The 16,894-nt window shown below is 43.4% G+C and overlaps 2 protein-coding genes across 2 annotated transcripts in view; one reads left to right on the forward strand and one right to left on the reverse strand.

Annotated features, from left to right (window-relative positions):
• Positions 1-1,142: 1,142 nt before the first annotated feature.
• LOC112071256 (alpha-internexin-like) lies at positions 1,143-4,114 on the reverse strand. The gene is given in 3 exon segments (XM_024138728.2): positions 1,143-1,562; positions 2,117-2,241; positions 3,013-4,114. Coding segments are annotated over 3 exon segments (1,527 nt in total). The 5' UTR covers positions 4,075-4,114; the 3' UTR covers positions 1,143-1,222.
• A 3,986-nt stretch (positions 4,115-8,100) lies between these two features.
• LOC112071261 (cytosolic purine 5'-nucleotidase) overlaps positions 8,101-16,894 on the forward strand; it is a 33,129-nt gene continuing 24,335 nt past the window's right edge. Inside the window, exons 1-2 of the mRNA XM_070439324.1 lie at positions 8,101-8,305; positions 11,207-11,339. Coding sequence (XP_070295425.1) covers positions 11,239-11,339 — 101 coding nt within the window. The 5' untranslated portion in view covers positions 8,101-8,305; positions 11,207-11,238. The remainder of the gene's footprint in view (positions 8,306-11,206; positions 11,340-16,894) is intronic.

Here is a 16,894-nt window from a genome sequence, read left to right on the forward strand (position 1 = left end):
GGCTGAAATGTCAGGCGGTCTATTCAAACAMCAATCAGCMCTTACACTAAAAGGGCATTATCATCATTTTCWKAATTTCACTGAATTATTCCAACCTCATAGTGTGTGAACATTTATAAAACACCGGAAAATCACGTWTCTGACTGGACTGGGCCTTTATAGAAGTTTGATTAATTGACATGAGGAGCAATCTTGGAGAGTAATTATGCTTTTGATGGAACCATTGTTGGTTGAGCTCTGGTTCTGGTGTAGAAGYGGTGGCGGTTTAAACAGTTACYCGCTGTTGTCATGCAGATTTGAGTGGACCAGGATCATAAGGCAGATGCTATTGACAGTGACGAGGCCAGGGTACGAACAAGCCTTTTAGATATACTCTGATTTTGTTACTCGTGATGTTTTGTCTGYAAAAAYAAYYAKTTTWWRRMSKWTMSKWTMYAAKRRKYYYMTRSSKAWWWTWWRRMSSMTMMWYYWWAYGSKAAAAWMGSRRKYSKAYYWRKKKYYWRRTTTTTMGTTTTCTGCTGAGTTTGAATAACTGTGTGCTCCTTTYACAACGTGATCGATCTCTAGCTCTCACCTCCGTACCATACAAGTGCTTTCATTCATATTGTAGTATGTGGATGTAGTAGARGTATTAACAACAGTTAACAAGCTGATATGTTTTGGATTTTTGTTTTCCGTGCACAAATTCAAACTCTCACACACACATCCCCSCCATGGAATGTGTATAGAGAATATTATCATAGGCGGTGGCAGTAGTGCATGATTATTTCTTGAACTGAATGACATCTATCACAGCTCGGTGCCAAACTAGCCTGGCGTCCCAAACTGATTTAGCTGTGTTRCACTGTTGTTTCTAGTGAGCGCAGCGTTCAGTCTGGTTAAACCAGGCTAGTGCCATACAATAGCGCGAGCCCAAAGTGAGAYTAAACTGTTTGYYMWWTMMWKRMYAKRMMWWMMTRCWWWRKKCKKKAWWAKKRWKSWMMRRRCRMYWWYGGSCKYYAYMMMMSCRMMWAKRWKRTTMMTWWTMMRKWWYMWAYYYYYMWYYYMMGYYYYYAYTWYYMMYWTMGMWMMTMGYWWYMMGMWYGMTWKKKKYMWYMWYMWYMWYYWMCRWAAKRWWWAKSGYWTRCRRRRRMYYYAWWKCCCRMMMYAYGGGGGGAGGGGGATGGGGAGTAMGAGGGAGGGGATGGAAGGTGMAAGGTTAAACCTAAGGGAAGGGGAGAGTCTAGTTTTTCTGGTTGGTYGGGTTGGCGTRGCTGGACTCCTTCTGGTCTCCGTCGTTGGACCCCTTGCCAGACTTGCTCTGCCCATCCTCCTGGTCCTTTCCCTCATCCTTCTTGGAGCCTCCAGAGATGGTGGTGTACCTGGTGGTCTGGTTGTAGCTGCCCATGCTGGGCAAGTCCACGTCGCCGGAGGAGGTCATGTCGGAGGACCTCATGTTGGAGGACCTCATCTCGGAGGACCTCATGCCGAAGGACCTCATCTCGGAGGACCTCATGTTCATGCCGGGGCTGGAGTAGGTGATGCCTGTGCTGATGCGGGTCTCTTCCCCTTCCAGGAGTTTCCTGAGGAGAGGGGGGGAGTGTTAGGGAGGGAGTGTGACAGAGGGAGGGAGGGATGGGGGGAGAAGAAAGCAGGGGCAGAGGGAAGAGGGAGAGGAAGGAAAGGTGTAGAGAAAGAGATAGCGGGAGGGGAGGAAGGGAGAGAGATAGGGTTGGTTAAATACAGGTTAAAATATAAACGAATCACGTGATCAGCCCATGCTACCCCAGGAGAGTAATGCTAAGTCACCTCAGGGCATGTGGCTAAAAACTTCTAAATCTATGTCATTGATTGATCAGGATCTTTAAAGGGATGCTGATCAAGTGTTGGTCATGCAGGTATTTAGGCATGACATTTTCAAGCTTAATAAATCTACTGTAATTATATGAAAACTAGGATGTCAATTTGTATGTTACAGTAATAGATCAATGTGATGTTATGATTACAATGATGAATGTTATGATTATAATGGTGAATACAAGCTATGTAGAATGTATGCATGACTGTAAGTGGCTTTGGGTAAAAGCATCTGCTAAATTGCATATATTATATTATTATATATCATTATATTAAGTACCTGTATGCAGCAATTTCAATATCCAGCGCCATCTTGACATTCAGCAGGTCCTGGTATTCCCGCAGGTGACGAGCCATCTCGCTCTTAGTGGTCCTCAGGTCATTGTCCAGCTCGGCCATGTTGTCCTGGTAACATATTGAAGTAGAAAACAAATTGTGAAACAGTGGCAACCCTAAAAGTGAATTATGTTGATATAGGCTATGTTTTAGTATAGCCTACCTTTCTTCTGAGAGTTGGTGATGTCTGACTCAAGAGAATAACGATAACAATAAGACGTATAAATTGGATTTTAAATAACCAAGAACAGGCCGCTCTCCTAAGAATATTTAATCACCATGTACAGTACAGAGACGCACTAACGCTAAATAAAATACGGTTATAAGAGAGCAGTCAATGGGTTTCTCAGTTACTAAGTACAACACAAAGCAGTTACAATGAGAGGCGCGTGCGTATTTTAAAATTAAAACAGTGGTTTTCAACTTCCAAACTCAAAAAAAGCTAAAAGACGCTTTCAACCGCAGCCCTATAACCGGTGACAGAGCGTCTTATCACGCCACCGGAATAGTTTCAGCACCATGGAGAGTGAACAGCTCCTATTGTCATCTCAACACTTTTATTTTACAGCTCTCGTGTTGTACATTTTAGTAAAACAATTTAATAGCTCTAAAATAATTGTTATAAAGCTAAATTCCCCAATTTTATTAGAACAGAAATTGTGATTTTCTTTTAATCAGAATTATATATATATTTTTTTTTACACATGGTTAAATGCAACATCTTTCCAAACTAAACAGTTCTTTATCTCTTGCTTTATCCTGGACATGTTTGTAAACAAACTGCAAGAAAGATCACATTTGAGCTTTTAAGTGTATTTAAAGAAACAAATAATTTCTTACCTGGTACTGGCCAATCTCCTGGTTGTGCCTCTCCTCCATCTCGTTGAGCTGCCTTTCCAGGGACTCGTTGGTTCCCCTCWGGCTCTCGATCTCGATGGTCTTGGACTGGAGCTGCCTCCTGAACTCATTGAGTTCCTCCCGGCTGGCGCGCATCGTCTCCTGGCTACGGGTGGCCTGCTCATTGAGGTCAACGAACTTCGACTTGTACCACTCCTCGGCGGACTGGAGGTTCTTGGAGGCCATGGACTCYTACTGGCCTCGGATCTCCTTCAGGGCAGAGGTGAGGTCAGGTTTGGAGACCTCCATCTCCACGGACACCTGGGCGGCTTGGATCATGTTCATGAGCTCGGCCACCTCCTCCTCGTGCACCTTCCTCATGAAGTTGATCTCGTCGAGGAGGGATTCTACCTTCTTCTCCAGGTCTAAACGCACCATGGTGGCGTCGTCCACGTCCTTCTTGAACGCCTTGAGGMTCTGCTCGGCTTCCTCCCGCAGGCGGTACTCGTCATCGTATTTGCCACGGAGCTTCTGCAGGTCCTCTTCGATGTTGTCACGCTCGATGAGGATCTGGGACTTCTCYCCGTTCACCTCATCGAGCTGGGAGCGCAGCTCGCGGATCTCCTGCTGGTACAGGTCCGCCAGGCGCGAGGGCTCKGTCTGCCTCTGACGCAGGGTCACCAGCTCGGTCTCGAGCACCTTGTTCTGCTGTTCCAAGTTGCGAACCTTGTCGATGAACATGGCAAAGCGGTCATTGAGCCCCATCATCTGCTCCTTCTCGTTGGTGCGGATGATTTTGAACTCATTGTTGAGCACCGTGCTCTGGGCGAAATCCAAGTTCTCCATCGGCATGGGCATCTGCGAGTAGGACCGGCCAGAGGACCTCTTCTGGTGGAAAGAGGAGCCCAGGTTAGAGCCCATGCTCCGGGACTGAGGCTGGGACCGGTAACCGCCGCTGCGTAAAGAGGCATTGCTRATCCGGGATGGAGAGCTGGAGTAACGGGGAGACTCCCCGAAAATCTTTCGGTAGGAAGAGGCGGAATTGAAGTCAGATCCGTAGCTCATCTTGGCGAGTGATGAAAGYGAGCAGAGCAGGGGGCGCGTCTCCTTTTTATAGGGGGACCTTCCAACGATCAATAATTCAAGCCGGCTGATGGCAACCTCTAGCCTGCCCAACTGGCCACTGCAGATGTCCCAGGTAAAACAACCTCTCATCAAATAGCTTAAATATACTGAGTCATTGATTATAAGCACMTTTAAATGGTTAATAACCACATTTATATTAGTGATTAAACTCGCACCTAAGGAGCCGTACCTATTTTGGGCGCTAGAGCCGGTAGATGGAACTGTCCGTTTTGTCGCAGTGCTGATTTCAGCAAGAAATATTGTATCTCGTTTTAGCCACTCACCTCTGAGGAGACTGGACACATTGRACTAAACTATATTTAATGTTGTTCTAAACCTGTGCAATTTTCATTCTCAATACTATTGGACTTAGGATGCGTTTTTAGGCTGCCTAACACATGTATTKTGTAGCCTAAAACCGGTAGTAATGCTGAAATGTATATTATTTTAGAAGGTGAACCTGAAGTGTTACTGCCATTTGTGAGCTACTCCTCSCATTACTGAAAGTAATAAAGGTCATTCTACATYATTTGACACTACAATTATGAACCATGAACTATGKAGCGTCTTGTCTCTACYTTAATAYGCCTACATCAAATATTGTCCTGCAGAGGATCCAGCACATTTCTGACATATGGCTAGATTTAGTTTGTAAATATCCCTGMATCATCCTTAGTCATCATGCAGCTTTCCAYAATCAGACCTCTCTCCACACCTCCCATGGAAATGGTTGTGTGATGCTGCCCTCTGTTGACGCAACTCATACTGCACGGCACCAGAGTTTGGGATGGGACAGATGCAGCTAAATACAAGGCTAGGTYCATATGGTTAGATGGATGGATGTAGACAGTGTTGGGTTTATATAGCCTSGWATTCTAAATTACTTTAGCAGACATTTATATCTTTAAATATGACATGAGATGGATGATAGACAGATAGGTTCTAACGCCCGCCGGGGCATTGATTATTCACCAATCTACTATTGGGTCAATCAAACGCTATGGCATTGTTACTGTACATGGATGGTTTAGTAACCTGACGGTGCATCTCACTTTACATGGTTTGGTAACCTGACGGTGCAGCTCACTGTTACATGGTTTGGTAACCTGACGGTGCAGTTCACTGTTACATGGTTTGGTAACCTGACGGTGCAGCTCACTGTTACATGGTTTAACCTGACGGTGCAGTTCACGTGTACATGGTTTGGTAACCTGACGTGTAGCTCACTTTTACATGGTTTGGTAACCTGACGGTGCATCTCACTGTTACATGGTTTGGTAACCTGATGGTGTAGCTCACTGTTACATGGTTTGGTAACCTGACGGTGCAGCTCACTGTTACATGGTTTGGTAACCTGACGGTGCATCTCACTGTTACAGTGTTGGTAACCTGACGCGTGCAGCTCAGTTACATGGTTTGGTAACCTGACGGTGCATCTCACTGTTACATGGTTTGGTAACCTGACGGTGCATCTCACTGTTACATGTTTGGTAACCTGACGGTGCAGTTCACTGTTACATGGTTTGGTAACCTGACGGTGAGCTCACTGTTACATGGTTTGGTAACCTGACGGTGTAGCTCACTGTTACATGGTTTGGTAACCTGACGGTGCATCTCACTTTTACATGTTTGATAACCTGACGGTGCATCTCACTGGTACATGTTTGGTAACCTGACGGTGCATCTCACTTTTACATGGTTTGGTAACCTGACGGTGCATCTCACTGTTACATGGTTTGGTAACCTGACGGTGCAGTTCATTGTTACATGGTTTGGTAACCTGACGGTGCAGTTCACTGTTACATGGTTTGGTAACCTGACGGTGCAGCTCACTGTTACATGGTTTGGTAACCTGACGGTGCAGTTCACTGTTACATGGTTTGGTAACCTGACGGTGCATCTCACTGTTACATGGTTTGGTAACCTGACGGTGCAGCTCACTGTTACAGGTTTGGTACCTGACGGTGCATCTCACTGTTACATGGTTTGGTACCTGACGGTGCATCTACTGTTACATGGTTTGGTAACCTGACGGTGCAGCTCACTGTTACATGGTTTGGTAACCTGACGGTGCAGCTCACTGTAACATGGTTTGGTAACCTGACGGTGCATCTCACTGTTACATGGTTTGGTAACCTGACGGTGCATCTCACTTTTACATGGTTTGGTAACCTGACGGTGCATCTCACTGTTACATGGTTTGGTAACCTGACGGTGCATCTCACTGTTACATGGTTTGGTATCCTGACGGTGCAGTTCACTGTTACATGGTTTGGTAACCTGACGGTGCAGTTCACTGTTACATGGTTTGGTAACCTGACGGTGCATCTCACTGTTACATGGTTGATAACCTGACGGTGCAGTCACTGTTACATGGTTTGGTAACCTGACGGTGCAGTTCACTGTTACATGGTTTGGTAACTTAACGGTGCAGTTCACTGTTACATGGTTTGGTAACTCGACGGTGCAGCTCACTGTTACATGGTTTGGTAACCTGACGGCGCATCTCACTGTTACATGGTTTGGTAACCTGACGGTCATCTCACTTTTACATGGTTTGGTAACCTGACGGTGCAGTTCACTGTTACATGGTTTGGTAACTCGACGGTGCAGCTCACTGTTACATGGTTTGGTAACCTGACGGTGCAGTTCACTGTTACATGGTTTGGTAACCTGACGGTGCATCTCACTGTTACATGGTTTGGTAACCTGACGGTGCAGTTCACTGTTACATGGTTGGTAACCTGATGGTGTAGCTCACTGTTACATGGTTTGGTAACCTGACGTGGCATCTCACTGTTACATGGTTTGGTAACCTGACGGTGCATCTCACTTTTACATGGTTTGGTAACCTGACGGTGCAGCTCACTGTTACACTGGTTTGGAATCGACGGTGCAGCTCACTGTAACATGGTTTGGTAACCTGACGGTGCATCTCACTGTTACATGGTTTGTAACCTGACGGTGCATCTCACTGTTACATGGTTTGTAACCTGACGGTGTCATCTCACTGTTACATGGTTTGGTAACCTGACGGTGCATCTCACTGTTACATGGTTTGGTATCCTGACGGTGCAGTTCACTGTTACATGGTTTGGTAACCTGACGGTGCAGTTCACTGTTACATGGTTGGTAACCTGACGGTGCATCTCACTGTTACATGGTTTGGTTAAATCTTGAGACTGACTAAGACAGCAGGGAAGATTATAGTCATGCCACTTCCCTCCTCTCTCCAGGACAGGGTCATATCGGACCCCACACATGCACTGAACACAGAGCTCCAGCTGATGCCACCGGGGAGGTGTTAAAGGGTGCCTAGATGCAGGCTGAAACAGATATAAACATTATTTTGTCCCCCTGTCATTAAACTGCTAAACAGCAGCGGAGACACAGAGGTAGATTAGGGAGACAGCAATAACAGACTGGAGCCTGGCCTTTAGGCCTTCATCATGTGGAACTGCCACCTAGTCACATCCTTGCCTGCCATGCACTTATTAACGTTTTGTGTGGTGGGAGAGGGGTGATTGATGGGTGTTATTCTATGTATGTTGTGTCAATTTATTCTATGCATTTATGTGGAGGCAGCAGCAGTCTCTATTGTCCAAGTCTGCATTGCAGGCCATTTTATTGTAGGCCTAGGCCTACTTACTGGAGCCTATTCAGCAAAATAATAGAGAATAGAGAAATTATTGCCTAATAAAAAAAGTATAAATTGTCAATAGATTGATTTGGAAAAACAAATCAAAGTTTGCAATAGTGTTTGCAGTAAAACTTGTGAAATTACGAAATCACAATTGTATTTTATTTAAATACATTTAGTGAATGAAAGGAATTGCAACAGTAGTCTCATGATGGCCCATTGATGATATCAGAATTGTATTGCAGCCAATCAAAATCATCACATTTCAATAATACAACTTATGTCCCTCCCCCTTACAGCAGAAAAACACCGCCCACTGCCTCCGTAACAATCCACTGTCAGCAGAGAGCTGTTCCAAGAAATTGCGAAAGAATCATATCTCCACGGACTGTGTATGCATAACGTATCTACTTGTTCTTCTGCGAGTGCATTTAAGATACTTTTTTCGATTTTGTTCCACGTTGATCGTGTATGAAGCGCATGCTCAGATTATCAAACGGTGCAGTTTTTGTTTTATCGAGGAATACAGAGGTGAGTGTATGTCAAATCGGTCACAGAACACCCGTTTTTGTTCTATTCCACTATAGACAGTCTGCCACTTTGGCTTTTCCGTGAAGGGGGAGCAGATGTGAATGGTTGTTTTGTAACCTGCTAGCTAGCTTAGCATAATGCTAATAAATGCGACAAAATAGTTAAATTGTGGCATAGCTAACGTCCATTTTGTAAATTGCCTAACGTTAGTATTTAATGCCAAACTCCATAATCAGTTGTTAGCTGACAAGTTAGCTATAACTAGCTAACCCCCTTGGCGACCTGCAAGCAAAGAAAATGTGATTTGACAGAGACCATTGTTTGTGCAGGCAAGATAAGCGCATAATGACAAGCCCTGCGCGAGCTGAGCCTATAATTAAAAGGTAGCTACAGTATATATTCAGGCTAACAATGAGCTAAACCTAGTTATTAAATATGCAATATGTAACTTTTTTTGTGGCGACCCAACCAAATTCACATAGAAATACTGGTTATAGATCTTTCATTATTATTGAAAGCAAGTCAAAGAAGCGGCAGATCTGTCCTATGTGCGCTTTTTCTATGCTTCCCGTTCTTAAGTTTCAGTTTTGTATACCAGCTTCAAACAGCTGAAAATACAATATTTTTGTTTATGGAAAATATATTAGATGGTACAATGATTCTCTACACAATGACTGGTTGTTTTGTCACAAACTGAACTGAGGTGAAATATTAGCAAGTGATTTATGCATATTGCACCTTTTTAAAGCGCATACCTAGCTACTGAATTTAAAATGTGACCTAGCTAACTAACTTATCACTTTTTGTTGGCCACAAAATTGCTGTTAGCTACCATGCTAGCTAGCGTAGCTCAGCTGATTATTGCTTGCTACTCAAATGGAGTAGTTACTGCTAGTTTACTTGACATTCTTTTTACCTTGTGTTGATTTGCCCATTCTTTTAGCAAACGTAAAAAGTAGTTAGCTGCTACATAACGTTAGCTATCTATTTGTTTCATCAAAAACATATCTGGCATGGTGCATCATCAGCCAATCCGGCATTGATTGGTCTGACAAGGCAGGTCCAGTGTTCCCTGTAGGACCTTGGACCAAGTCGGGAACACTGTATAATTTCCTATTGAGGATAAAAATATTAACTTGGTCTTGGATTGTAAAGCCCATTACAGAATCTTAAATAAAGCTATACTCTGCATTTCTTCACTGGTTTGTCAAGGAGCATAAGGCTGGAATAGGCAAACTTTTATCTATGCCAAAAATTCCAAGGGCTGTCCTTGGCCTCCTTAGAAAACTTGCTCAGTTGCGCAGTTCACACTGTGATGTCACTTTGCCTGAACCCAGTTTCAGAGCATCTCATCAAATGTCACTTTTCCTTATAGCACAGCTGAGAGCGAGGAAACGCATGGTTGCTGGGGAGAAGTCTTCCCCTCACCCTTAGCCAGCAGATCTGACCCGCTTGCTTACAGCTGCACTAGGGTTGGACAGCATTCCTATGTATATTAAGACGCCGTGGAGCCGACGTGAGGTATTGCTCAGAAAACGTACTTCAATCCAAGGATGAGAAATGTGTTGTACTCCGAATTGTCCCAATATCCCAACTGTTACACCATGAGAAGATGGAACGACTGCTTAAAAACGAGCACTGGTTCAATCTTCTCGGTGTAACAGTTGGGATAACGGGACAATTCGAAGTACAACACATTTCTCATCCCTGGATTGAGGTACGTTTCCCGAGCCTTATCTCATGCCGGCACACAGTGTGTTAATATACAGGAATTCTGTACAACCCTAGTGCAGCTGTAAGCAAGGTCAGATCTGCTGGCTACCTTACCCTTCAACCTCTCAAGGTTTTCTTGCTTGTTTGTGTATTGTGTCATTTGCGAGTTGTGTGGCAAAGAAAAGCTGACCTCAGCTTTTTCTCCTGACCCCTTCTCTAGTCTCCTGGGTGATAGAGAAGGCAGTTAATGTAAAAAAATAAATAAAAAACTGGTCATTCTCTGGAGAGACTGCTAAAAACATAAATCTTTCCTCTGAGAATTGTACGCTGCTAAACACTCAACAGATGTGCATGCTGGCACTGAAGGCTCTTTTCAGTTCTGTTTTTATCATTAAAAAAATAATGTGTTACGCCTACCCCGTACAACTCAATTTCCTCTCACGTGTGCTCGATTTAATCTAACCTAACCTACCCTAGCTCTTTGTCCCACAGACTGAGTAGCCCAGAAGAAGTGAGTGACTCCTTTGATTTCTTCCACCTCGGTGGCCGTCCCGTTTTTCATTAGCCACAGTCAGGATGAGGACAGTAATTAGTCTTACATTCATCCCCTGTTCTTCTAACTCATTACCGAGTCTTGCATAGAAATGGCCTGCAAACTGCAACGTGTGAACATTGACAACACACGCTGTTCGATTTCTTTAGTAGTCAAGCGTGACTCAAACTAGGGATGTGTCCCAAGCAGTACCCTGTACACTATATATGGAATAGGGTGCCATTTGGTACACAGACTTGGCCTAGTGTATTTTAGGGATTTGATAAGATTATTGTGGCTCTMWTGTTCTGTCATTGACAAAACAAACYGCTGGTGTGACTGGAGGACTAGGCTCTCCKCGCCCGGCGGCTCTCCKCGCCCGGCGGCTCTCCCCGCCTTCGAACTACATAATTAGTCTAAATGCAGCCGGGTGGCAGGCAGTGGCTTGCAACTGTGYCTCGTTRATACAGGTTCCGCAGAGTTAGTGTAGTGAACTCTTTGAGAGTTCATACTCCTCCTGTTTGAAGATTTCAAAGTTATTTGATGCTAAATAGATAAGCCTATATAATGTTCAGTTAGGCCTATGCTCAAAGCGCAAGAAGAGGAAACTGCAGAATCATGTCAAGGTGAATWTCTCTTATTTTCTCCCTSTCTAMATTGACTTTCAGAGGATTTTAAAGATATAAATATGACCACMTCATGGAGCGACAGACTGCAGAACTATGCAGACCTTCCAGCCAACATGGACGGGCTGGCCATGAAGAAGTACCGCAGAGAGGCTTACCATAGGTATGTATTGATGGACACTGTAAGTGACATATTAGTTACCACAGTTATTGATACCGTCAGGAGTGACATGTTCCCATAGGTATGTGTGTATGTATGTATGTACAGTACAAGTCAAAAGTTGACACACATACTCATTCAAGGGTTTTTATTTATTTAGACTATTTTCTACATTGTAGAATAATAGTCAAAACTATGAAATAACACATGGAATCATGTAGTAACCAAAAAAGTGTTAAACACTCTTGGCATTCTCTCAACCAGCTTCACCTGGAATGCTTTTCCAACAGTCTTGAAGGAGTTCCCACATATGCTGAGCACTTGTTTGCTGCTTTTCCTTCACTCTGCGGTCCAACTCATCCTAAATCATCTCAATTTTGTTGAGGTCAGGTGATTGTGGAGGCCAGGTCATCTGATGCAGCACTCCATCACTCTCCTTCTTGGTCAAATTGCTCTTACACAGCCTGGAGGTGTGTTGGGTCATTTTCCTGTTGAAAAACAAATGATAGGCCCATTAAGCACAAATCTGATGGGATGGCGTATTGCTGCAGTATACTGTGGTAGCCATGCTGGTTAAGTGTGCCTTAAATTCTAAATAAATCACTGACAGTGTCACCAGAAAAGCACCATCACACCTCCTCCATGCTTCACGGTGGGGACCACACATGCAGAGATCATCCGTTCACTTACTCTGCATCTCACAAAGACACGGCGGTTGGAAGCAAAAATCGTAAATTTGGACTCATCAGACCAAAGGACAGATTTCCACCGGTCTAATGTCCCATTGCTCGTGTTTCTTGGCCCAAGCAAGTCTCTTCTTCTTATTGGTGTCCTTTAGTAGTGGTTTCTTTGCAGCAATTTGACCATGAAGGCCTGATTCATGTCTCCTCTGAACAGTTGATGTTGAAATGTCTGTTACTTGAACTCTGTGAGGTGCAATCTGAGGTGCAGTTAGTTGCTGATTTCTGAGGCTGGTAACTCTAATGAACTTATCCTCTGACTGGTTGAGAGAATGCCAAGAGTGTGCAAAGCTGTCATCAAGGCTACTTTGAAGACTCTCAAATATAAAATATATTTTGATTTGTTTAACACTCTTTTTGGTTACTACATGTGCTGTTTCATAGTTTTGATGTCTTCACTATTATTCTACAATGTAGAAAATAGTAAACATAAAGAAAACCCCTGGAATGAGTAAGTGTGTCCAAACTTTTGACTGGTACTGTATGTATGTATGGATGGACACTGGGAAGATAGCCTAGCGGTTAAGAGCTTTGGGCCAGGAACTGATAGGTTGTTGGTTCGAATCCCCAAGCCGATTAGGTGAAAAATCTGTCGATATGCCCTTGAGCAAGGCACTTAACCCTAATTGCGCCTGTAAGTCGCTCTGGATAAGATCGTCTGCTAAATGACTAACATGTAAATGATGTACAATAAGATTCAGTTATATTAAGCTACTGTACTGTATGTAGCCGTGTATTGTGTGTCACTGCTTTCTTTAGTCATTAGTCTACTTCAGATAATTACAGCAGCAACATATGACAGGACGCTATGATACTACTTGGTTGTAAATGTGTTGAAACCCAACCCTCTGTTTGTAAATGTCTTTCAACTTCAACTTTCCACTTAGCCTAATTCTCAGTTCACATCTTCATAACCACTCAGTATGTCTTGTAAATTGCTGTGGATTTGAATGTGGTGTAGTTGTAGGTTATTCTTTGGTCAAATAGCTTGCGACAACCTGTCAGCAATGTAGAGTATATTACAGAGTCAGTGTGTACTAGTTTGTTTTACACCCGTTCAGTTCTGAAGTCTCTGAGGATTTAATCGAACACTTCCTGTCTGAAGCGTCTTCCTCAGAACTTCATAACCGTTTCACCAACATCCTGTTCAACTGAAACACATGTATTTTCTCAATACTGACATGTCGTTTGTGATGTGTTTTTGTTTGTGTGTGTGTGTGTTAGAGGTGGGCGATATGGGGGAAAATCCATGTTGCGATAAATTGCCTGAATTTAGACGATAACGATAAATAGAACGATAAGTTTACAACATGAATGTGCACCACAGGTTTTAAAAATGATCCTTTAACCTACTAGTACCTGTATGGTTGTAGCCATCAATTGTCCCATTAACAAACATCCATATTATATTAGCAAACTTATTTAATTTCAAACTTCACATTTCTCTACTGTAGGCTACTTATCGTAATGAAAGTTATCAGCAAAATGTCTCTCGATACTTTTCGGTTTATCATCCCAGCTCTAGTGTGTGTGACTGTGTGTGTGTGGTCCCACACTAGCTGCGTGCAGCGGTCAAATAACCTCTCTCTATGTCCTAACTCAATAAACTAGTCCTCTAATTCATTAAATATAGGCTAAAGTGGTGCCCAGTCGTAAAATAGGTTACAATGTTTTGGCAGTCACTTACTTTTGTAATTGGAAATGGGGACCCTAAAATAGATGAGCCCTAAATGCAGTTTATCTAATGACAGGAAAGGAGCCTTTGGCCATGCATGCTGGTTAGCTGGCCTTAATGGTAGACAATGGCAGTGGGCAGGAATGCCGGCTCCACGTGAGTGCGATAAACAGCGGCTTGTGCAACGTTTAACTTCACCAAAGAGACGTTATGTGTGTGCGCGTGCGGGTTAATTGCAGTTATTTCATACGTTTACATAAGCTATGGACATTACAGCAGCACTAAAGCTGTCACTTTTCTGTCACTGTGTCACTGTTAGGTCTATCTGCCTTCACTTTTTTAACTTTTTTTTATTTCACCTTTATTTAACCAGGTAGGCTAGTTGAGATCAAGTTCTCGTTTACAACTGTGACCTGGCCAAGATAAAGCAAAGCAGTTCGACTCGTACAACAACACAGAGTTACACATGGAATAAACAAACATACAGTAGGAATAAGGGAGGTAAGGCAATAAATAGGCCATAGTGGCAAAGTAATTACAATATAGCAATTAAACACTGGAGTGATAGATGTGCAGAAGATGAATGTTCAAGTAGAGATACTGGGGTGCAAAGGAGCAAAATAAATAAATACAGTATGGGGATGAGGTAGTTGGATGGGCTATTTACAGATGTGCAGTGATCTGTGAGCTGCTCTGATAGCTGGTGCTTAAAGTTAGTGAGGGAGATGTGAGTCTCCAGCTTCAGTGATTTTTTTTATTTTTTTTTGCAGTTCGTTCCAGTCATTGGCACTCTGGCATCTATAAGGAAGTCTGTAAGCAAAGTCCCTCACAACAACAGCATTGAACTGTTACTACCTGGTTGTTTTGCTGGTTTGGAGGGGTTGATACATTTATGTACATCTAGCAACACTTTTTTGTTGAAATGTCAGGCTTAGTTTAACAAACTTTGCAGATTCAAAAATATCAGCAACCTTTACAGAAAGAATATCTTTGCTGAAAGGCTGATGAAACCTTACAATGAAACAATCCACTCAGTCAGTAAGGCTAACACCATTTGTTACTCTCACAGACAAGGGTCTGTCACGGTAGGTTCAATGTACTGTTTCCATAAGGTAAGGTTACTGGTGGAACACAAATCTGCCTGATTGTCACACGCTGTGGTCTGCCTAAGCTAGGGATTCACTGTTAGATATAGACTACATAGAAATAGAATCACTGTGCTCTGAGGGGCTTTACCCGTTCTAGTAAATCTATTTCTACGTTGCCTGCACCTAAAAGTGAATCCCCTCACTCAGACCACAGTGGTGACAACCAGACAGTCAGGTAATGGTAGGCTAGTACGAGAGGCCGGCCCACACATTCAGTCTATTTGAGGCCCGGTCATCAGGTCAAAGTGGGCTGTCCCCCACCGTCACTCTTTGTCAATAGTAGGGAGAAGAGTACTCGCACACTTGGGCAACATTTATGACTACCACTCACATTCACCTCAGTGCTAATAGCCCCAGAACATCTTGGTCTATTTGCAGAAAGAGGGCCTGAACTGTACACCTACAGTTTGACTGTTTTAACCTGTTCGTAGGGGGACTGTAACAAGGAGAACTCCAGTAATCTACCCATTACTTCAAGACCCCGCTTTGTACTCAATGCTGAGAATACAGTAGGTCCTTCTGAGGCCTACTCACATTCCAGCTGATTGTTATCAGTTAGCCGAGAGACCTCGGCTGTAACCACAGCTTAGTGTCAGTTGTAGGTTTGCCTCACATCCAGTGCACTGACATTGTAATTGTATCATCCATATTAGGGATTGTAAGCATCAGGTAATTGGCTATTTCTGATTAAATTCTTCTGAGTTAAAGCAGTGAATGGTGTTACATTCTCCTGATTCCTGATGGAAAGCATAGCCCCTATTCACAAACCGTCTCAGAGTAGGAGCGCAGATCTAGGATCAGGTCTCTCCGGTCCATACAATCACATTCATTGTCATCTAAAAGGCTAAACTGATCCTAGTACACTACGACTCTTTGCGAATACAGGCTTGAGCCTTAGTACTGTACAGTAGACTAGCTCCAGTGGCTTAGGGCCTGGGAGGCACTGAGTTTGTTGCTGTTTCCACCTGATGGATTGTTCTGGATGTCTTTGAGGTCTAGAGCAAACAACAACTCCCTCCCACCAACACCACTAGTGACAAACGGGCACCACAAACAACAACAACAATAACAGAGAATGATGCAGAATGGCAACAATAATTTTTGCAACAAGTCAGAAATTGAATGGCAAGGAAGCAAAGAGAGTGGGCTCTTTTGTTCCTGGGCTGGAGTTGGAATAGTATTATGTAATTGGGCTAGGCCAGAGCCCAGGCTAGTACACTTTTAGTCACGACACAGAATGCATCGTATGTCTGCCGTCGGGCTTAACTCGCAGTGGAAGCTGGTTCAGTATGGAGCTGCAGCAAGGTAATGACAAAATATTGGATGATTTATGAATGTGTTATGGTCTATTTCCTAGGTCCGTGAAGATAGCAGTATCATAATAGCTGTGTTCAAATACCCATACTAACATGCTATATACTTAATGAGTGTATATACTACATACTATTAGTTAATTTTAGTATACTGTAAAAGAACTGTATCCTTTCAGTTGAGTGTACTAGTGCTTTGCCTGTCTATCGGAAGTTGATGCTGTTGCTATGCAACCTCTTGCTAGCTTGTTAGCATAACAAATGACTAGCTAGACCTTTTACGATTTCGGGTGTGTTCATCATTTCAATCTGGAGCGTATGTAAATTCAGAGCGTTTCGCTCTTGGAGCGTTCAGAGCGCACACACTGGACTCTCTGGTCGAGGAGTAGGGTTGATCTGAGCGTTCTGACCTCACAACGGCAGTCAAGCACCCAAGCTAACTGGCTAACGTTGGCTAGCTTGCTAGCTACTTCCAGACACAAATGAGAGAATACCTCTCTGACCATTTTACTTGCCCTAGCAGAGCTGGTTATCCAGAGTGTTGGTGACTGTAACTGTGCTGCTGGCAACATTTTAATTACGCTTTTTTTAGTCAACGTTTGACACCAGCCATATTCAATGGGTGTTGAGCGTTCATAAATTCATCAGTTATTCTGCGCTCTGGCACACTCAGACGAGAGTGCTC

The sequence above is a fragment of the Salvelinus sp. IW2-2015 genome, unplaced genomic scaffold (genome assembly GCF_002910315.2).
Source record: "Salvelinus sp. IW2-2015 unplaced genomic scaffold, ASM291031v2 Un_scaffold1562, whole genome shotgun sequence".
NCBI lineage: Eukaryota > Metazoa > Chordata > Actinopteri > Salmoniformes > Salmonidae > Salvelinus > Salvelinus sp. IW2-2015.